The sequence below is a fragment of the Rhipicephalus sanguineus genome, chromosome 5 (assembly GCF_013339695.2).
Source record: "Rhipicephalus sanguineus isolate Rsan-2018 chromosome 5, BIME_Rsan_1.4, whole genome shotgun sequence".
NCBI lineage: Eukaryota > Metazoa > Arthropoda > Arachnida > Ixodida > Ixodidae > Rhipicephalus > Rhipicephalus sanguineus.
The window spans coordinates 57,973,298-57,996,855 of NC_051180.1; the positions used below are offsets into that span (position 1 = coordinate 57,973,298).

Sequence of the window (23,558 nt, forward strand, 5' to 3'; positions counted from 1 at the left end):
ATCTGAATTATAAGGCTCGGGTTAACAGTATGCCAAGAATAAATCTATCCTTAATTTTTAGGCTAAAACATATTGGCGTATTGTACGTTGGACCAAATGCGAACAATGCACGTAAATGACGACATGCAGTGGCGTAGCCAGGAGGTGGCACACTGGGCCCATGCCCCCCCCCCGCCCCCCCAATATCTTTCATTTTATTTGTCATTGCATACAGAACACAATATGACACTCGAACACATCTGCCTGCCAGGCCCCCACTCCAGACCAAAGATGTGCCCCCCCCCCCCACCCCGAAAAAACATTCTGCCTACTTCCCTGATGACATGCAACCTTTCTTTCTTCAGAAGACATGCGGGGTTCCCACATAAATGCATGCATGAGATAAGCGCTCGTTTTATGCATCTCAGTGTCTGCCAAGTGTGTCCATTTGCCATTGTTTTAGGGCAAAATATCTGTCTTTGAAACGAGAAAACCTCAAATTCGGTGAATCAAAGGTATACATCCTAGTCGGTGTATACATCGGTCATATCATCTTAGCCCAATGCGCTTGTACCTTTAACGGAAACCACTCGCAGCAAGGGAACCGATATCACGAGGGACTTGACCGCAAAAGCTGACATACAGTACATTGCTCCATGGATTTCGGGCAACGATATTCTGAAGCGAAAATGCACGTCACCAAGATCGAACCACCAACGAAAGTAAATGTGGCGGAAACGTTGGAGATGGTGGCGACCAAAGTCAATGGCCATGCCAGTTATTATACTATAGTTTACCGTTTAACGGATAAGACTAGGCGTTAAAAGGGCGCTTGTTTTCGATGAAGGCCGTGATGAGTTCGTAAGCGACCTTAGGACGATCGAAAGGCAATAGATGACCACCGTTTCGCACCACCACGAAGTTGAGGTTCTCGACGGTCTTCTTATAGCCGTACAGGTGACGGCCATCACTGCTACGCCAAATGGTCCGCGGCTCGCGGTTCCAGCGGCCGGCGTGAGACCAGTCCACTTGCGACAAAAACTTCTCGGTCTGAGTGGTGGACATGGCCATGTCCAGGTTACCGCTGTACACGAGCACCTTGTAGCCACCCTCGACGACCACAGTGAACTGCGGCTTGGCCGAACTCAGTAGGTCTTCGAAGAAGTGCGAAGCCACCACGGTACGCGACACGTGGAACGTTTGGTTTCCCACGTGCAGTGCACGCCGTAGTTCTGGTCTCTGCACGAACGTCATGTACGCTGAATTGTCCTTTGGCGCGCTATCGAGCAGCAAATTGTAATAATAGTGCATGCCCGTGACGTTCTTGTAAAATGTGCTCTCGTGAAGCACGCCGAAGAACAGCCTGTCCATCAGCACAACGGCGTCTCGCATGAGGCCGGAACGGATGCAGTCGGCCGCTTGGTCGGCGACACGCATCATGTAGTCGGCCGAGATGCGGTCTATGAGCCCAAAGCCGTAGAGGAGCTCGCCGAAGCCCAGCATGTTGATGGGGTCCGTGAAGCCGTTGCCTATGGCGATCCCTCGGAAGTTAATCTTGACCCGCATGGTGTCGGCGTTCTGATGCAGCACTGCGCCAATCGTCGGCACGTACTTGCCTGCACCGGACAGATAATACGTGAAATGCGGGGTAGGGCAAGATAAATGTTGCATGAAATGTGCTTCGCACGACGTTGCTCGCACTACGTAGCTATACATATTTAGCCGACTGCTAATGTAGCAATTTTGGAATGAAAATATCTTATGGATGTGTAAAAATGCATTTACGGCGTGCAGTAACGATCTTCATGTACGCTCTTATGAACCGAATGTCTACATTGCATGCCTCCATGGCAGTATATATAGTGCACCCATAGGCATACCCTCAGGGTGGGCAGCCCCCCCTCCCCCCTCTTTTATGTAAGGGGGGGGGGAGGCAAGTCGGCTTCGTACCTTTACTAAGTCGGATTTGTCCCGCCATTGCTCAAAATACAGGGTTATGGCCACGCATATTTTTGACGATAATGGCAACCGAGAGCCCCTTGTGTCACATTCCATATGTACTTCCAACCTTTACCCCCGGAAAGCCGGGGGACCAAAGACAGGCCGTTGTGAAAAGAACGTCATCGCTTCAATTTTATTTTCACGTCCCATGCGAAGCTCTTTTTTTTGTTGTTGTTGTTGGACTCGACCAATAAAGGGAAGGGGGAAGGGGGGTTGAGTGAAAATTGGTTCACCCTGATGGAGAATCTTGCGTACACCTATGAGTGCAGCTGGTATTATTTTCCGTGAACGCCTGTGAGGTGCAACATTGGAATGGATTTCAAACGGATGTATGCATATCTGAACAAGTGGGATCTGCATGCATTAAGGCATGATCCACACGATTCATTCTTTAAGTACGCTCTATTTTTCTTTTTAACGTGTGTATTCTTGCATATTCACTATTGCAACGTTCCGGTATCCTGGGATAACCGTATGTGTAACAAAACAACGTAAAACACAGAAGACGAAAAAAAAAAAACACCCAGTAGCCGCGTGTGCTCTGGCAAAAGCGAAAGGCGCAATTACCGGCGTACGACTCTCCGGTAACGTAGAACTCGTTCTGGGCTAGCTCTCCGAACAGCGTGAAGAACTGCTGGAGGAACACGAGCATGTCGCGGCCCACGTCGGTCATGTTGTGTGCGTAGCCGCTTTCGCTGTCGGTGAAGCTATAGCCCGTGCCGACAGGTTGATCGACGTACAGCATCGAGAAGCGACGGGCCCACGTTCGACCGCGGAACTTGACCTCCTGTCCATCTTTCGTCATGCGGTACGGTCCGTGCTCGACGAAGAATCCCAGCAACGAAGGCGAGCCTGGTCCGCCTTGTAGCCACAACAGCACAGGAGCATGGCCAGGGTTGGTCTGCGTTCGTAAATAACAGGCAGGAACGCCAAAGATGACGATTTCATCACTTCGGTGCCATTTCGATAGCTGAGAGTATGAGTGTAAATCGATCATTCGTTCAAAGTCACACGGTCTCTTATGTAGACATGTATTTGTCTAAGATGACTGGAAGTCGAAAGCCATCTTTTTCTTTTCAGTCGATCGTATTGATCCCGCCCGAAAGCTTTTCGTACCCAACGTGGTTTTGCGTTGCCTCCAGGATCGGAGGAATTGGAAGCTTTCTGCACTTGACGTGGTTTTGCAGTGCCTCCGTGATCGGCTCACCGTTGACCAAGCGACAATGTCATGTAATGACGTCGTCGTTTCACGTCATAGTGATGTCACAAATTTTGGCGACACATATGAAGTCATGATGACGTCATATGGTGAAGTGATCGCATTATGGTAATTTTTTGCATCACTTGTGTTGACGTCGCCGACGTCGACGGTCACTTTACGGGTGTGATGGGGCTTCTAAGGCTTTAGCCTTAATAAGCGATCGACTAAATTTCACGCAAGTATCAGTATAAACTTCTGACCGATACCCTTCAGACAAAACTTGTTCATAAAGGAAGGACGCTTTATTGCATTTAGGATATAGTTATCTGTGGAGTTCAATTGCTGTCATTTACCATCTGCCAACATGTTTTTCCTCGACCAGTAGCTTCACTGAGAAAGTTGCGCGCACGCATCGTAATTGCTTAAAGGAATGTTGTTGTCAATGTACATTGCATAAGTGCGATTTATTTGAGGGGGGTGACGGGGGGGGGGAGGGTGGAGGGCTACTTGTGTAGCTACGGGTAAATTGCCCTCTATACCATATAATTTTGTGATGCTCTTGAGCTTTCTAAAAACGTGCATTGAGAAAAATGTAGCTGGCGCTCCTCCCGGCAAAGATTATTTAGACATTCAGTAAACGTGGGAGATCAGGAAATTTAAGTGGATTCTGAGAGAAGGATGGTTTCTGCTGATAGCGGGGAGTCAAATGTATGAGATCTTGAGGAATCCCTTGTGTCCTAACCACAGCCGCGCTCGATCAAAACGAACAGCACTTTAAAGGGTACGTGGCCATGGTTCTTCAGTACATGTTAATAATAATGCTGATGCTGATGACGATTATCGTCATGATGACGACGGCGACGATGGTGATGCGTTCCCAAAAAAGCAATGGCCTATAAATTAGGTTTAGAAGAAGAGATACTTGGGCGAATTTGTAATCGTCCATGATGGTACTCGGAAGCGCAAAGCACACAAGATAACACAAGAAAAACGAGAGAGCACTCGTCTTGTCTAGTTCTTTCTGCTGTGTCTTGTGTGTTTTACGCTGCCAAGTACCATTATGGATCAACAGCCTAGCATGGGCGCTTTTTCAGCGCGTCTGTATAGAGTTCTCATCAGAACCATTACTACCAAAGTGTATCGTAGTACCATATACTTACCACTGAAGGTACAAACCAGAAGAACAGGTTACTGTTGAACTCTGGGTTGACAGTGATGTATCCGGCGTAGCTGGGCACTTCCTTATCTGCCCCGATGCGTCCGACCTGGCTAAGCGACTTGGCATGCTGCAGCGCCCCTGCCTTAATGAGCGGCGTAAGGAACAGCGGCTCCCCTGCAGTAAAACTGAGATGAACATTCTCAAAACGGGTTGTGATTCATTTCTTTGTTTTTTTTAAGAAGCACTACAGTGAGATTTATATTTAAAGAACAGTATGTTCGCCGGATTTCGTGACGCATAGAATTGGAGCAAAAATATATGTTAGGATATAGCTGGATTCACAGATCACATCGGTAATGGTATGCGCATAGATAATATACGTAATTTAACGTTATTTACCTCAGGTTACGGAAATTCTGCTGGGTGTCTTATTTTGGACCATACATCTCTTTAGCGCATTTTTCTTACCACGGGAGCGTAAAAAAGGCACTTCGCACATGTGCACTTCGACAGATTATATTTAATGTGCATACCGCTTTAGCTAACTGCGAAAAATCAAAGCTGGGAGTGATATACGGTTGCCTCCACTCTATATATTACTCATTCTCATTGGATAGACTCTACAATTTTACGACATAGCTGTGTTTATTAATAATAATATCTGGAGTTTAACGTCCCAAAACCACCATATGATTATGAGAGACGCCGTAGTGGAGGGCTCCGGAGATTTCGACCACCTGGGGTTCTTTAACGTGCACCTAAATCTAAGTACACGGGCCTCAGACATTTTCGCCTCCATCGAAAATGCAGCCGCCGCGGCCGGGATTCGATCCCGCGACCTTCGGGTCAGCAGCCGAGCGCCATAACCACTAGACCACCGTGGCGGGGCTAGCTGTGTTTATTAAATATCAAGTACATGGAATGGACTCTTCCTTTCTCACGAGGATAAGTCATTGGAGATGAAATTTACCGCTGACAGTTGTCGTGTTTGCTACTAAAGTTTGACACATGGTTATCTTCCCCAAATTACTGCTGCTTCTGTGGGCGTTGTCACTGCTTATAATCACTAGAACCTTTCTCTGTTTTTTACAGCGAGGATGTATATGCCGCGACGAAACCGATGTCCGTAGGCAGGTTGTCCAGGTGTGGGCCACAGAAATGGGAAAATCCCCGCTACACCCACCGCTGCTCCACTAAAAATGAAGTGTCCGCGAGCAAAAACGTATGTGCCATAAAAATTGGGCTAACCTTACTACCCACACCACTGGTACGCAAAAGTGTCGCGAAACGGAGAATTCGGCTAAAAATAAAAACTTGGAGGGCGCTTGAGCTTCGCTCTCAAGAGTAGAACGCGATAGCGTAATCGGACCGTGTTCGTATCGCCTTCCCAATCGCTAGCCTCGCTTCGCTTCTCGGCGGAGACCTAAACCGTGCCTCAAGGAACGCCAAAGTGCGGACGTCCTCCGGCTACAAAATTCATGCATGCGGCACGACGAAACACGGCGGGCGGGTCGATGCCGTTTAAAAGCGCGCTCCGTGGGCCCTTTGCGCTATCTCGCGGGTGATAATCAAGCCACTGAAGAACCTCCGAGATGTGCGTACCACCAACGCTAAATTGTATATATAAATAGCTCGCCGTTATACCCCTGTCACACGGGCAGCGTTAACCGCGGTTAAGCTAACTACGGTTACGGAGCGAGGGGTCGCACGTTCGAATCCCCGGTCCCACTCGAGCAGAATATTTTTTTTATTTGCATCCAACTCGATATTTCGCTCGTGAACAACGCTGAATTTTCGCTCACAACCAAAGACGCCGCCACCGACACCGACACCAGAATTTCAGCCAAACGAGCTCTTTAACGCTATCGCGTTAACACGCATGCTGCTCAAATGGCTCCTCAAGATCGTGGACGAAACGCCAAGCGCATGCGGCAAGCCAGACAAGACGATGCTTCTCGCGGCAGAAAGACGCATTCTGCTCAAATGGAAAACTTTAAAGGAGCATACGCTACATTCAAAAAGGACTTTCTGTATCTTTCTGTACCTTGATGTACCTTTCATGAAATTTCTGTGCCTTTCTGCGCCTTTCATAAAAATTCAGTGTCACACCTGTGCCGCGTGCAACAAAGCTTCGCTTGTCATCCTCCTACATAGAGTGGAATGCCTCCGTGATAAACTCAGTGATAAAAAAAAACGGGGCCGCACTTTTCAGATTCGCTGGTCAACCATCTCAACAGAGGGATGGTTTTTTTGGTTTAATATTTAGTTAATTTCAGTTTGTTTAAATATTCCTCACGCTCTCGAACGACAGCTTCACACAAGAAGCATATTCACATATCAATAGTTCTCGCAGGCAATGTGTTATTGGTTTTCCTTTCCCTGATGTTGGTTACGCAAATCTCACCTAGGACGCTGTCTTCATTCGCATCGGGTGCCGTAGAAACTTCTTTTGTGACGGACCTGCAAATGTGAACGTATTTAGGGGAAGTTACATAAGTATACCAAATGGCTTCTATAGAAGTTTGCGGTCTAAGGAAAACTATATAGCAGGGCCGGAATTTCGCTACGATGCTTTGTGCTGTATTCTATGCTACAGTCTCATCATTCACCACTCACGGCCGCCTCATCCCGTTGATAACGTGGGCTGAACGTCACTCTGGCCCAGTGGCGCAGGCAGAAATGTGTTTAAGAATGGGAGGGACACACACACACACTCTTAGGTGAAATGCAAGAAGAAGCGTTAACATCGCTAAAGGCTTCGCTGCAAAATGCCAGCCCCGGGTTTCGTGCGCTACACTACGCAAGTGGTATTATGTATGCGGCAACATTGGATAGGAAGCAAGTCGCAATGATCACAACGTCTCGCGCATTGTGCTCCATAGCGGGGAACCATCATCTCGTCCGGGAATGCTCGACCATTCGTTCGTTCATTCATTTCTGAAAGTGCCCATGAACAGCTATGAACAGCCATGAACAGTAAGGGTGTACTTTTGTTACACAAAGAACAAGGAAAAAAAGAGAAAACATAAAACACGAAGAAACAGTGGTACAGGAAGGCAGCGAAAAAAAAATAAATAGGAAGTTAATCAAAGAGAGACAGTTGACGAAGAGCGAAAAGAAGAGCTTTTACATCGCTACTAAGAACTGCGATTTGGCGCAGATGAAGTATACGCAAGCTGACAAGCTGCTAGAAAGGGCGTTTGTTTTCAGTGTACGTCGCATTATAAAGACAGGTCCACCGGGAATAAGTTTAAGAAAAAAGAGAAAGGGAAAGGGAAAAAAGGTGACAAAAACATAAGATAGTTGTGGGCCACAGCTGAGCCAAGAACTGATAAGAAATACACTTCACTTACAACAAGAGCTAAAAATGTGAATATCACAACGCAAGGTATTTTATTGTGTTATGCCATATACGTTTAATGTAGCGTTAGAGGTACAAAGTGAATTCACAAGAGAAATGTTGGGATTGCGCAAATCAGGGCCCCGAAACACTTGTGCGATTCCCTTATTTTTTTTTTCCTCGGCTGGGTTAAATGGATCAGCTGCACCAACCTTGGAGCCCGAGCTGCGTAATGGAGGGTCGCCTGCGCATGCCCTCAATATAGAACGCATTCTGAAGGCTAAGCTGCGCAGGAGAGGGAATGCAGCAGGCAACATGTACACCCCTTTTCTTTTAGTACAACAGCAAAAAGAAAAAAAAAGAGGTACCCTTAATCCCATGCCGATATGACACCCGTTACACGATACTGTCATGCTATAGACTATTTCACGGATGGGTTCCGGTGCCGCCATACTGGGCTGTTAACCTTGCCATTTTGTATGTTGAATTACAACTAAACGAGCAGTGATATATATACGGTGGACGTATACACGTGAAAACGGTTGGGTTGGTGCATTCGGCGTTTCCTGGCCTTATGAATGTACGTCACCAGATACAAATATAGAAAAACATTCATAAAACAGCCCGAGGTGGCGGCACCGTATACGTCTTACATAAAATCGTCTATACAGAAATGCGAAATGGCGAGCTTGCTGGAAGTGCTTTCTTATTGGTGGGATTGATTTTCTCCTTTGCACAAAGGCACGGAAGGTGACAGTCTCACGGCATTATATCCGTTAACACGCAACAATTTTACCGCGAAGCTATTTATATGCCGAGACGAAACGGATGTCCGTAGGCAGGTTGTGTCTAGCGCAGACATGTGCCACCGAATTTAGACAGTTCGCACTACGCACCCCTGTTCCACTAAAAATTAAGGAGTTGCCTGCAGGTAAAAACGTATGTTCCACAGAAATTGGGCAAACACCTGTACTCACTGCTGGTCCAATATAGAGTCCCGAAACGGAGAATGCCGCAAAGAGAGGCGCGCTGCTCAAATGGCTCCCTCAAGATCGTGCATGAAACACCAACCACATGCGGCAAGCCAGACAGAATGACGCAGGTCGCGGCAAAAACACGCTTGATGCTCAGATGCTTAAAGCGACACGCCAATGCGTAACGTAGTTCGGAAACACCTTAATATACCCGCCTGATAAACCAAGCGACAAACACCGGGACCGCCCGTTTCAGCTTCGCTGGTCAAACATCTCCACAGTGTGTAAGGGCGGTGATTACTTTTTATGTATATTATCCACGCTTATTTGGCAGCTTCTCAATACAGAACAGAAGCTGAAAAAACTTTATGAATACTGGTAAACCAATATAACGATACTATATATGGTTACATTTCATTTGACTGAGTCTCAATAAATTTAAAGAGCTATTATTAAACATATCTCACCGGCATTCATATTCTCACTGCGCCGTCGTGCAGGAGTCGACAGCGACTGTAGATGCTACATAACTCTGACTGTTAAGCGTGAATAAAAAAATAGTCAGGGCTATAGTCCTGACTTTTTTACTTGACTGATATAGTGTACGTGCACACGTTGAAGTGTCGAAATTCGGTTAAATGCACGTCAAGTCCATTCAGATAAATGTCCGTCAAATTCCTCAGTAACTTCTTTATATACCCTTCTTGCACGTATTGGTGCATTGCGTCCCTTATTCCGGCTTTCGCTGCCTTCGCCTTCTTTATAAAACACGACGCCATTATGCAGCTTCTAAGGCGTTTTCGTGACAACTTCATACTCACTAAAGCGCCCAAACTTATTTGATGACTCTTTCAACTCTGCGTCTTTCGCTGGCAATATGTCGCAGTCGCACTCCAGCCGTTTAACTACTTCTTTGCCGGTACGTCAAACCGTTTCTTTGCTGAAGACTCAGATCGTTAAGAAAGAAAGAAAGAAAGAAAGAAAGAAAGAAAGAAAGAAAGAAAGAAAGAAAGAAAGAAAGAAAGAAAGAAAGAAAGAAAGAAAGAAAGAAAGAAAGAAAGAAAGAAAGAAAGAAAGAAAGAAAGAAAGAAAGAAAGAAAGAAAGAACCTCTACTATACGAACTTTCTTACTACCTGTACAACAAGCACCCAGAAAAAAGCACGAATGCGTGGGGATTTTTTGCAAAGTGGACAGGGGCGCGCATTCAAAGCGTTCATTTTCTTCAACTAGATAAGCTCGTCTGCATCACTGCCTTGCATGTCACTTGGCTTGAAAAGATGCTTCAGCCCAGTGCGCGTTGATGTCAAGGCAGGCAGACCGTGCCCGTACTCGCAGTGGGTGCTTACGTTAGAACTGTGCAATTCTAGCGTAAGAATTGTGCAGTTCTAAGTGTGCAGTTCCAACGAAATATCATAGGCCTAATTCACAAAGCTCATTTTTAGGGCGATATCTCCACTTCTCCGGGTACAAACCCAGAAAACTGCTGATTCCGCGAATTTGACCTTCGTGCTCAGCCAAAGTCATGCCAGCATCTCCGAGGTGCGTTAACTTAGCGCCGCACAAGATTGTTTACATATTGACCACGAAATGGCGCAAAGTTCTCGCCGATGATAAAGCCCCTTATCCGAGGAGTTCGCGCCGACGTTTCTCCAGAGTATGAGCGCGTTGATAACGCGCATCGTTTCACGCGCCTCACGTGGACTTCGCGGTGGGGCGCCGGCGCCGCCAGCAGCGTCTGTGTGTTCTCTTGTGGTGCAATTGTATCGTAGTTGCTGCTACGAAAGCAGCTGTCTGGCAGCCGCTTCGCCAGAGCCAAGTATGGTAGAACATCGAAGGAGAAGCGGGGACGTCGAGCCCTGCGGCTCGCAATGAGTATCGCCAGGAACATCAAAAAAGACAAGGCGAATCCGACCATCCAGTTGATACAGCTCGAAAGCCTCGAATGTCTCGTCCTTTCCCAAAGCAACCAAAAGCGAGCTATCGCTCAACAAAGCTGATTTACCCGCGTTCAACCAAGAATTTTTTTTGTCACTGACAAAAAAAATATCACTTGTCATTGGCTGGCTGCCTTCGCTAATGATATGCCCAGAGTCATAATTGGTTGAAATATTTTCTTAAGATCATTTTGGGGAACGCCAGGGGGCGCTGAACCCTCGCCACGGACCCAGCCTTCCCAACCAGGATGGGTAACTCTTGTGCGAGGGACACCACGCCGGATCTTACCTTTGTTAAAAATGTTGAATCTGCTGCTTGGCACAACTTGCACGTGGATCTGAGGAGCGATCATAATATCCTAGCTGCTCACATCACGGTAAAGGGTAAACCCCTAAAAGAATTTGCTGTCACGGATTGGGATCACTTCCGGAATATTAGAAAAGAACGGGCACAAGCTCAAGACTCAGCTCCCAGCCTAGAACAATGGGCCGCACAGCTCAAGGGAGACGTGAATGACGCGACAAAATTGCCACACGGATTTGAAAACTGACAGGATAGACAGCCGCTTCGCGCACCTCCTAGAAGCCAAGAAATCGTTACTCAATAGGTGGAAGGTGCAGAGGCTCAATCGTCGGCTCCGCAAGAAGATTGCAGAACTTAACCGTTCCATTGAGGACCACTGCCAGACCCTCGCCAGACAGCATGGGATGAGGTGCGCAATTCTGTCGATGGCCAAATGCGAATAGGTGGCAAGTGGAACTTGCTTAAACACCTTTTGAACGAGTCGAATTCCAAGACTAATGAACGGTAAGCCATTGCTAAAATTCTCCATGCGGCCAGACAGTCTGAATCTGAAGACGCCATGCTGGACGGATTGGCTCGCAGATACCCACCTATTGGCTCCTCGAGCTGTTCTGACTATCCGTCCTACACAGGGCTCCCTTGCCTTGAGCTCGGTGAGCCCTTTAACGCCAGTGAGGTCTGGGACGTTCTTCAAAACGAAGATCGGCTCCGGGGCCGAGTGGCATCTCTAACAGAGCCCTCAGGAATCTGGAAGACGAATCCATCAAGTCCCTTACTGATGGGGTCAATCGGATATGGGAGCAGGGTTCTGTTTCAGACTGCTGGAAAATGGCGTCGCTCGTCTTAATCCCCAAACCGGGGCGCCCTCCGGGTCTAGCCAATCAATCTTCGGCCTATGTCCCGCACGTCATCGGCAAGGTGGCGGCACACGTCATTCACAACCGTATCTCTAAGCACATCGAGAAGAAGGGTCTTTTCCCCTACAACATGGTTGGGTTTCGTCCGTCCTTGTCGACGCAGGAGACGATGAAGCCAATCAAACATCAGATCATAAACGTGAACACGAGGGATGTTAGAGGCATCAACGACTGCTACAAGGGCATTTATAAAGTTTCTGAAGAGTACTGGGCTTGACAATAGACTTTAAGAAGACCACGATGTTACGTGGTTATTGTGCATACCCATCACCTCTTCCTGTCCCCATCATCATCTTCATTACTCTTTTTCTCCCTTCCCCTTTTCCCCTGTGCAGAGTAGCAGGCTAGAGCGCTCAAGCTCAGGCCGACCTCTCTGTCTTCTAATAAATTCGGTCTATCTATCTATCTATCTATCTATCTATCTATCTATCTATCTATCTATCTATCTATCTATCTATCTATCTATCTATCTATCTATCTATCTATCTATCTATCTATCTAACATTTGATAACATCTCTCACGCGCACATCCTAAACTCCATTTCAGACCTTGGGCTGGCAGAAACTTTTGACAGATACGTCAGCTCCTTTCTCGAATCCAGGAAGGCCACGCTCAATATCGGGGACCTCAAGTCCGCTCCCTACGCACTGGGCCCCAAAGGCACGCCGCAAGGGGCGGTGATATCCCCGCTTCTCTTTAACATTGCCATGTGCTAGTTGTCCAAACTGCTATGTCAAGTCAAAGGCACCAGCCATACGCTTTACGCTGATGACATTACCATCTGGTGTCCCGGATTCAGCGAAGGAGAGGTCGAGACTGCCCTCCAGGAAGCAATCGATCAGACGGAGCCCTTTCTCGCCGGCACAGGGCTGAGATGCTCTTCGAACAAATCGGAACTGCTTTTATACCGGCCCAACAGAAAGAAAGCCAAGCCGAAGGACTGGAAGCCTTTATCAGAGGTGGACATAGTACGTCACACTGGCAGTGGCGCCTCCATTCCCAGGGTGGATACTATTAGAGTGCTGGGCGTGGTAATTGAGTCCAACGGGTGCAACGGGCGGACCATTGCCAAGACCGGGATTTCCACCAAGACCGGGAACATGATCAGGTTGATTAATAGGGTTTCGAACAGAAGGGGGGGGGGGGGCTCAGGGAGGACAATCTCCTGAGGCTCTTTCATGCATTCCTGATGAGTCATATTACGTACGTTGCTGTCATGCACACATGGTACGGGCTCGAAAAAAAGAAGCTGGAAACATTAAACAGGAAGAGCATAAAGAGGGCGCTGGGCATCCCCGAGTGCACCAGCACTGAACGGCTCATGCAGTTGGTTGTCCACAGCACCCTAGAGGAGATCGTCGAAGCTCAAGAAACTGCACAGCCGGTGCGTCTGTCGTATACGCCGGCTGGTAGGCAGCTTCTGTCCGTCGTAGGTCTCAGTCCTGCGCTCGTAGAGGAGCGCCGTCTTCAGCTTCCGGATGAACAGCGCACTGCCATTCATGTCTCTCCCTTCCCACCGAACGTCCATCCACAGCACAACGCAAGCAGGCGCAGGGCTAGGGCCATCACGCTTCTTAAGAGCATCAGGAATTATTCTAGTTCAGTGTGTTTTGTCGACGCCGCTCAGTACGGTCACTCGGCTAGGTTTTCTGTTATTTCCGTCAAACACATGGGTTCTACTATAAATGCTGGATCGCTTAGGGACTCTACTCCCTCGAGAGCCGAGCAAGTGGCTATAGCCCTTGCCCTTTTGGACGACAGTAGGTCGCAAATCTTCACCGACTCCAGGTCGGCGGTCAGGTCTTTTGCCTCTGGTTCAATCTTGCCGAAGCATTCAAAATACTTGAAAATTGGACACTTTCTCCACATACCATTGCCTGGTTTCCTGCACATCTCGAACCACGACTAGACTCCCTCGCAAACCTCAACGACACTGCTCACTCCCGGGCGCGCGCACCAACCCTCCGCGCTGGGGTGGACATAGGTCCGCAGGTTGACTGTGGAGTGTTTAGGGACGCTTTACTTACTTTCAATGAAGTCACTAAACACTATCAGTTGAGTAGGCGGTCTTTTCCTCCTCCGCACAGCAAGTTGTCTAGACCTCAGGCCATCACGTTTAGAATGCTACAGGTCTTATCCCAGTCTATCTTTCCTCAGCAACATCTCTTCGGAGGCTTTCGAGTCTACCTGCCTTGACTGCGGGGAGGTCAGTAACTTATGCTCTGGCGGTGCCCTCGTTACGGGGCCTAAGTCGGCTCACAGAACAGGATTGGGACTCTGCCTTACGAAGTTCAGAGTTTTTACCACAACTACGGGCTGGCCAGAGTGCCCATGATGCGGCGGTGAGGCTAGGCCTCTCCGTCCCCACGTGGGAGCGGCCCGCGGCGTTGCTCTAAGAGTAGAGTTTCTCAGGACCCAAATAAAGATCTGTCTGTCTGTCTGTCTGTCTGTCTGTCTGTCTGTCTGTCTGTCTGTCTGTCTGTCTGTCTGTCTGTCTGTCTGTCTGTCTGTCTGTCTGTCTGTCTGCCTGTCTGTCTGCCTGCCTGCCTGCCTGTCCGTCCGTCCGTCCGTCCGTCCGTCCGTCCGTCCGTCCGTTAAGATCATTTTATTCGCAAGACGTTTTTGTGAGCACGAGTCCAGGGCCTATGGTAAAGAGCATTTGCGAACTAAAAGTCTTTATGTTTTTTTTTTAATTCGGCTCCACAATGCTTTTCCTTCTTAGGTGTATTTTGCCATTGGGTAGCCGCTTTCACTAATATTATGTGCGCCATCTGGATTTGCTCGTTTTAGGAAAATTCTAGCGACAGTCGTTTTTTTGTTTCTTGAATACGGGTCCAGGTGCGGCCATTCGCGATGGGGTCATATTAGGAACTAAGCGAGGCGGCCAATGGGCAAACGACGCTTACGAACTAAAAGACATCGTACATTTTATAAAAGAGAAAAGTCGGATACGTTTCAGCAAATGAAAGGGTTGAAAGAAAAATATAGGTTATTTATCCTCGTTCATAAGCCTCACATAGACAGATAAACAGTTTCTAGTCGCACTTTGTCCTGTAAACCTGCGTTCTCTTCTTGTTTCCTTTGTTTGTAGCTGTAAGTCAGCACGAACATAGAAAATATCAGAATGAACCAACTATAGCCCCATTCATATCCCTGTGGACAGTGATAGTCAACCAGATTTCCAATTCCACTTAAGCTGGTAAGCGATGCACCCTATACCGTCGCGAGTTTATGGGATTTTCTTATTTACAAAGTCACACACATTCCACCAGCAATTTATGTCCACGTAGATTCCTGCAAACGGCATTTTGTGCTTTTAGCGTTGCTCGGTTGGCATCCTCTGGTTTTTATGTCATCGATACCAAGCCTCAGCTTAAACATTACCACCGTTTAATAATAGCCACAAATACAGATCGGCACGAATAAAGGCGTTAAGACGAGCCAATTTCCTTACCAGGGAGGGCCACGCACTCGAAGTCCAAGCAAAGGCACCGCACCAACGAGAAGAAAAAGCACCGTGGTCAAATGCATGTCGAGAAATACTCTCCGGGCGCGCCGTCACTCCCAGCGTCGGTCACGACCCACCCAGCCGCAGAGTTGTCGCGTCTCGCGCACAGAGATTCCCTTTCTGAAGTCGACGTTCTTAGCTGTATTTTACTATACACTCCGTACACGTCTCCATGGATGGTACCCTCGCGTAGGGGCTAAAATTCTGCGCGAATGAGTACGCTAGTCGACAAATGAAAGGGGCCCGATTCGGAGTGAAAAGCGATGTAGCGCACGGCAGCTTTCGACGTTGCTCGACATTTTAACAAGAGCAAGGTTAGCTGCGCGGGCAAGAAAACTCACAGGGTCCCTTATGCATTTGCCTAAGACGACTCGAAGGCGAAAGTCATCTTCCTTTTCTTTTCAGTCGACGTATTGACCCTTAACCCGCACCCCTCCGAAAACTTTCTGCACATAACGTAATTGTGTATTGACTCCAGGATCAGGTGCATTGCAAGCTTCCTGCACATCCCCTTGCTTTGCACTGTCTCCGTGATCGGACCTCCTTCGAGCGAGCGTCAGCGTCGTGCGATGACGTCACTATGTGTCGTCGTTATTACATCATTGCGAAGTCGCGCATTTTGGCGACTGTGACGTCATACGGTGACGTCATCTCGTGATGTTGCTTTTTTGTATCACTCATGTTGACGTCGACGCCGCGGGACGACGGTCGACGGTCAATTTTTGCGTTTGTCGAGGCATCTCAGGCTTTCGCCATAATAAGGTTCGGCAAGTCGGCTTGGAGCAACACCACCTAGACTAGTCTAGGTGGTGTTGCTTGGAGGCATGGGTGAAGTGCAGCAGTAAATCTGTCACCGAAGAAAGGATGGCCGCACATACAGTCGGCTACGCATCAGCGGGAGACGCGACACCTTCAGCGGAAACCGTCACAGCTTCGAAAAGGAGCCGAGCGTCGCGGGACCATTGTGTTAGCGTCGGATATCCATCCCGTTCAAGTCGCTTCGAATGACATCATGTGGCTCGGACACGCATTGTCGATTAGTTGGAACGGCTCCAACCTGCCCCGGTCTTCCTTCTTTTTTTTTTCTCTCCTGTGGGTCCTGCGCACAGCTCCGACGGTTCTTCCTTCGCCTCTTTATAAATTGTCAGCATAAGTGAGTTATTGCTCAGCGATTTGTACATCCGCGAGGCAAAATTCAATTTTCCAAAACGGCGAATGGTATGTTCCCAGCGAATCAGTTATTCAGAGGAAGTTTACCATTCGCCCGTTCCTACAACCCGAAGAGTACTCAGGCGGGCATACTTGTTCTTCTTTTTTTAAATCGATATTTTTTTAACTGATTTGGAAGTTTGGAACTTCCAGATATTAAGTGGAAACACGAGCTAAAAGAAAATACACAAGCGAACAGTCTGCACACACTAAATGCCACGAGAATGGACACTCAGAAGAACAGCGTTACAAAACGACTATAACTGTAGAGAGAAGCTGAGTAAATTACTTTTCATTGATAAGCACGAGAGAGAGAGAGTAACGATGGGAAAGGCAGGGAGGTTAACCAAGCAGAAGCTCGATCGGTTGGCTACCCTGCACGCGGGGTGGGGGAAAGGGGGAAAAATAGATAAGATAGGGGAGAAAGAACCAGAGTAAAAAAAAAGAAGAAATGAACGGTTGATGGAACACACACAACACGAACTGGCGCTGATAGTTCACAACCGCTCGTGAAGTCCGGTCGATATCGAGGGCTTTCATGGCCTTGTGCTTGTACGGCACCATAGGCTAAGGTCCCGGGAACTCGCTGTCCGAAATGGTCGTGCGCTAAGTCCGTGGAGTCTGGCTTCTAGAACACGTCGTTGGGTTTAGTGGGATGGGCAGTGGCAGAATAGATCGGCAAAGCGACCGAACTTGCACTGCTACCTTTTCTATACCGACAGTTGTACCGCGAAAACACACACACAGACACACAGACACACACACAGGCACACAGGCACACACGCATACGCACACACGCACACATACGCACACACACACACACACACAACTTTTAACAAGAATTAAAAGGCTTCGCGTGGTTCTCCACTTTCTTGTTCACCCTAAAATAACTTACCCGTCGTCGGTAAGGATTCCAGGCGCGAACAGCAGGCCCACGTGGGAAACGAGAAGGTAGAGAATCTTCATTGCCACCGCAGCACAGCCTGGTTGTACGAGTGAGGAAAATCTTGAAATGACGGGCTGTACACGTTTGCGCAAAAGCTGTATCGCATGAGCGGTGTGAAAAGAAGGTACCAAGTTTTTGCCAAGAGGTCATTGCTGCCTAAGCAGATAACACCACTAAGAGGAACAATACGCCGTTATCTCTTTATAATCATCAAACACATAAATGTTTTTTTTTGTTCATATCGCATACCGGGGTGTGGTCGCATCGGGTGACTGCCGTCCCTCTTAGCGAGCGCCCGCACTGGTCACGTGGCCCTGCCGGCAACTGCCGGCATAAATATACTCAAGATAGCAATACCTTATCATTGTCATGTCCAGCGCTCTCAAGATAGGGAAGTGCTCGCCGTAAAAAGGCGCGTACACGAGTAAGGGAATGTCGACGTTCTTTTTGTTCAAGCCCCGATTACAGGTACAAATTAAACCCTGTCGAGTAGAAGCTGAAAGCCTTGCAATCGCATGTAAGGAATCGACCCTCACAATTGGATTGGATTGGATAAACTTTTATTGGGTCCTGCAAAATGCAGATCACTGTCCCGCGGGCCGCTCCCACGTCGGGACCGAGAGGCCGAGACCCTCAGCCGCTTCGCGGGCTTGGTGGACAGCCCAGAGTTTTGCCGTGGATGAGCTGTGGAGTGCCGCCTCTTATCGGGCAGAGGTGATTTTTGGTAAATGAACGAGTTCGAGCTCGTGACCGCTTATCCCAAACCCTTATGAATTCTCTATCTCTCTCTGTCCCTTTACACACTGCCAGATCATGCAATCTAGTGAAGCTATTTCCCTACGATGTGGGCAGAGATTACGCGGTTATAGTTCGGGGAAAATGTTCAACATTTTCAAGCTAGGGTACGTCTTGGTTCGCAATACCCGTAATGTAAGTGTTTGGACCCTCGCAAATACTGTCGACAAAAAGCTCTGAGAATCATAGCTCGGCACAAAAGTTGGAGCTCACTCAGACTCACTCAAAAATATATTCTGCTCTGAGGGCTCACTCGGACTGAGACTCAACAAAATTTTCCTCAACCGGACTCACTCGGACTCAAACTGACCAACATATTGCTAAGCCGGATTCACTCAGACTCAGACTCACGGCTTGACTTGAGTCTGAGTCAGACTGAGTGAGTCGACTAATGAGTCCGTAAGCGTAAAACTAGCTTTTTTAGATCTTGGTTTGAATGCTCTTTAATGCCAGTATCTCACATAATCGGTGCTCTTCGATACGCCTCTTGATCTTATACCTTAAAGTACAAGTTATCAGTAATCCATTAAGGACATTTTTTTAGGAAAGAACCGACTCACAGTACATATTTTTATCAATAACTTTCCGTGAAAGAATTTGCGGGGGGGGGGGGGGTCATGGCGCTCCTCCCAATTCACGTCTCTGACCAATAAATATTGTGGTGGGCATGAATGTGAGTGCGTTGAGATATGTGTGAATAAACTTGAGTATAAACGTAAGCCGATATAAGGCGGACAGTAATGCTGAAGATGAGTAGATAGGACAATTGGACGGCAATAAAAGGTGAAGCTCATTCAGACTAACTCAAGAAATATATTTTGCACTTAGGGCTCATTCAGACTTAGACTCGCCAATATTTTCCTCAACCAGACTGTGGTGTGCTATCATCCCATGTAAAGGCGACTGCCGTAACTTGGGCGCTGCCGCTGTGTTTGCAACGCACGTGTTTGGCGCGTAAACAGAGACGATCGGCTAAGGTCAGGGATGCGCTGGCTGTAACTCGAGTTTAGCGTGGTGGCGCCGGCAGTGCCGCCGCGGAGAAGTTAGGCCGGCGCATAGAAACAGCAAGGAGTCTCTTTTTGGGGTGTGGCGGCGTGCGTTGATGGACGTCTCCTCGCGGTGGGTCCGGGGGACGATACCGCGGCTCGCTTCCCTCGGGCCCTCGTGATGAGTCGTGCATCGGCGCCGCCGCATTCGTATTGTATTGTATGTCATATGTTGGCTCGTGTTATGGTGTATTGTATGTCTTATGTTGTCTTGAGTGTGTGTTATGTTTTCCCAGTATTCATTGTCAGTGTATAAGTTATTAGCGTGTTACTAATCCGGCCGGCGAGCTCGCCGTATGTAAAGAAGTGTTTAATAAATGTATACGTGTTTGCAAGGGTTGACGCTTGGGCAAGTTGGTGTGGATTCATTTCAAAATGTTAACAGCGCTCTTTACCTTTGTTGTCTCGTCCCTTCCTAATCGTTCTTGCGCTGTTAACATTTTGAAATGTATACGTGTTTGTTGCACGACCGCGTGAACTGTCTCCATGTGTTCCGAGAGCGGCGGCGTTTATCGCTCAGACCCCACAAGACTCACTCGGTCTCATACTCACTAAAAATTTCCTCAATCGGACTCACTCACACTCGAACTCACCAAAATACTAATCATCCGGACTCACTCAGACTTAGACTCACGAGCCGATCTGAGTCTGAGTGAGTCGAGTGAGTTGATTCATGAGTGAGATTGCCGACCTTTGCTGAGAATGAATGTATACAGGGCACGTGGCCCAGTGTCCGTTATGCGATAGGCAGCTGAGACACAAAGGCGGATACACATTAGTAATCGGTGCCTACGATGAGCTTCGCACTGGTGTCCAGATTTCACGGTTGTTATACGAAATGAATCGTCCAGGCGTGGCGCACGCAAACTACACGCTATAGCAAATAATAGTAGTTAGCGTGCGCAGTGTACCCCCCCCCCCTTGCGAAAACTTGCGTATCTACCTTTCGTGCGACCGCAGCTTCAGTATGCGTCTCCCATTTGGTCACCACATCAGAAATACCTTATCGAAGCATCAGAAATCATTCAGAATAGGGCAAGCCGTTTCACTGCTTGCCCTGTCTAGTATCACGCAAATCAAAAGCAAACTATCATTACCGCCGTTAAGTACCCGCAGTAATATTGCATTGCTGTCATTGTTCCATAAGGTCATTCACTCTGACGAATTATCCCTACCCTGTTTGAATCACCAAGTCTATAGATCGCGAAGATTGCACATCACTCTCAGTTGCGCCCGCCTATGTGGTGCGACGCAATCATTTATTTCTTCTCCACTACCTCGCGCTATCCGTCTCTGGAACAGCTTACCAGACAACATTTCTTCACTTAGAGACCATGACGCTTTTTGTCTTCAGTTGAACAAACATTTTTTCACACACTGCGCTTAGTATCCTTAATTTTTTATTTGTATAACTTTTCTTTTTTATGAGCTATTGCAAGGGTGCTTTTCAAACTGATGGCGGCTGTCTTTTCATGCCACTGTCACACATTTTTTTGTTTTTGATTATATAATGTATAATGACGCAATTGTATGGTGGCTGTGTTATATTGTGTATTGTGGCTGTAATTCGTATTATATTATACGCAATACTATGTCGCGCACAAGTATTTTTTTTCCTTCTTCCTCGTTTGTAATAGTTACCTGTTAATCTCTTTTCTAGATGTTAGTTTATTCTATGTTATTTTATTCTACTGCCCTGCAATTTGTACTCGGTGGAAATCTTCATATACAATGTATTGAATAGTAATGTATGCCCCCCTCACCCTATGCCTCTTACGGGGCCTGTGAGGTATTACCAAATAAAATAAAAAATAATGTGTACTCAACGCTAGTGCACCGGGAACCGGCAAACACCGCTTTCGATGCGTGCAGAGTGTCATGACAATGTTGTACCAAGGTCCGAATATGCGTCGACAAGTCTTAAGTTAAATGCAGGTTTCGGAAAGCTGAGAAAACTTGCAAAGGGTATGCATGTGTCTTACGGCGGAGCTGTTATATACTAGTTTCCAACCAAGGAGGATTTGTTTTTTTTATTATTATTTTTAGGTCTTTCTTGTTTCCAGAGCATTGCTGCGTGCGTAGACCACGGCGCGTAGACAGCGGTTGCTGCCCGCTCCTGTCGCGGCTGCTGCCAGTTCTTGAGCAGCAGCCCTGGTACGCTACTGGTACACAACTACTGGTAGTGTACCAGTAGTGGAATAAAAGCCCACGACAGAACAACATGCATAAAGCCGACACGAATAATTGCACACATCAAGAAAATTCTGGCTTTGCTAAAATTTGATGGCAAACATGACTATTTAGATGCTCTCCGTAGAGGGCCGCTCAAAATGCTGACGAACGCTAACAGACGCAGTTGGAATGCCTCCCGAAAACAGCGTTCTGTAGTGAAGGCCGCAGTTTACAATAAAGCTCTACGCTTACGAATCTTTTAGACAACTCCCAAAGTAGATTTTGCCCACGTCAGCTCCGCAGGTCACCCACCTTCGGTTAATATCAACGGTGTCGAGATTTTTTCATAGTCATAATGCATAAAACTACATATAAGATAATTTTATATCATTGCTGAATATGAAGGTTACGAAGCATGCTACTGATTTTTTAATTATACCTTGCTTGTTTGTTATGAAGCAGAGGGACAAAGTACACCATGAATGAAAGCTTTCCGGGAATTTTACAATCATATTACAGCTTCTGCAAGTTGCCCCAGCTTGCTTAACAATAGCTTCTAATTTTGCCTGCATGCGCCGATGCAAGGAAGAAAGCGAAGAGCACAGAAAACCAGGGGTTCCTATAGCACCCAGTAAGTAATTTGCAAACGCTCACTCGTTGAAGACGTGCGCCGGTGTGCAGCCTGAGTGAAGTGACAGATCGCACCGTCGACTCCGGAGAGCACAAAAATTCTGATTGCACATCACGCTCCTGTGATGTATCAATGATGAGCGTACACGTTGTATCAGCATATTTTCTGCTCACAGTGTGTCACCCCACTCAAGCGAGACGTTAATGTTTATTAAATGCGAAGCATTTCTTAGCGAATTTCTGCGACTTTGAGCGTATCTATCTATCTATCTATCTATCTATCTATCTATCTATCTATCTATCTATCTATCTATCTATCTATCTATCTATCTATCTATCTATCTATCTATCTATCTATCTATCTATCTATCTATCTATCTATCTATCTATCTATCTATCTAGCCGCCTACGACTTTGTGCTCTCCTGGTCGCTTGGTTAATCGAATGTACACCAAAATTGGTATGGCGTAACATGACTGTATGACGAACATAAATGACAAGTCATGACATGAAAATCATGACACGCATGTCATGTACAGCATGATTTACATGCCACGCTCATGGAGCGCTGGCGGCCGTTTCGCTAACTTGATATACACCAAAATTGGTATCTTGCGACGTGACTGTGTGACGAACATAAATGACACGAGTTAACACGAAAATCATGACACGCATGTCATGTACAGCATGACTTACGTGCCACGCTCATGGGGCACTGGCGGCCGTTTCGCAAGCTTGATCGACCCCGAAATTGGTATTGTGTGACGTGAATGTGTGACGAACATAAAAACACGATCTAACATGAACATCATGACACGCATGTCATGTACAGCATTACTTACGTGCCACGATCATGGTATGCTGGCGGCCGTTTCGCTAGCTTGATATACACCAAAATTGGTATCTTCCGACGTGACTGTGTGACGAATATAAATAACGGCAGTTAACATGAAAATCATAACACGCATTTTCTTTAGTGACATACAAGACGATGTATGCAGCTGTTTGCTGGCCGCTTCGCATTACATCGATTCCCACAATGCGTGGGATCTGCCGGCTTTTTTTTTTTGCATCGATTTTGCGCATACGCAGATAAAGAGCTGCAGAAGAAAAACGAACAGTCAGCTCTCGTTATCCGATACGTCCCTGTGGTTTATCGCCCGGTGCCGAGAAGACGTGCGCGTGCTACAATGGCTCGTCCATTATGGGGCATTGGCCAACTATGGACGCGCACCAAAATACTTATGCGGTGCCCAGTTTGTCTGTTCGGCTTGTGGGGGCCCTTGAAGATGGGCTCTGTCTGCAGAAACCAAGCACAGTCGTTCAATAAGTATTGTTTCTCGGGGCACACATACCCACCGTCTCATAACGTTCTTTTCAATCGCGGAGCTACTTAAGCTCGCAGAGCCCACGATTTGCCTTCGCAAAAACTATCATCATC

General features: G+C 47.3%; 1 protein-coding gene across 1 annotated transcript; it reads right to left on the bottom strand.

Moving 5' to 3' along the window:
- Positions 1–429: 429 nt before the first annotated feature.
- Positions 430–17,494, bottom strand: LOC119394674 (probable serine carboxypeptidase CPVL). The gene is made up of 4 exons (XM_049415946.1): positions 17,424–17,494; positions 4,342–4,525; positions 2,548–2,881; positions 430–1,595 (listed from the first exon to the last, which is right to left on the bottom strand). The coding sequence occupies exons 1-4, from the start codon at positions 17,492–17,494 to the stop codon at positions 793–795; spliced, it is 1,392 nt and encodes a 463-aa protein (XP_049271903.1). The 3' UTR covers positions 430–792.
- Positions 17,495–23,558: the final 6,064 nt, after the last annotated feature.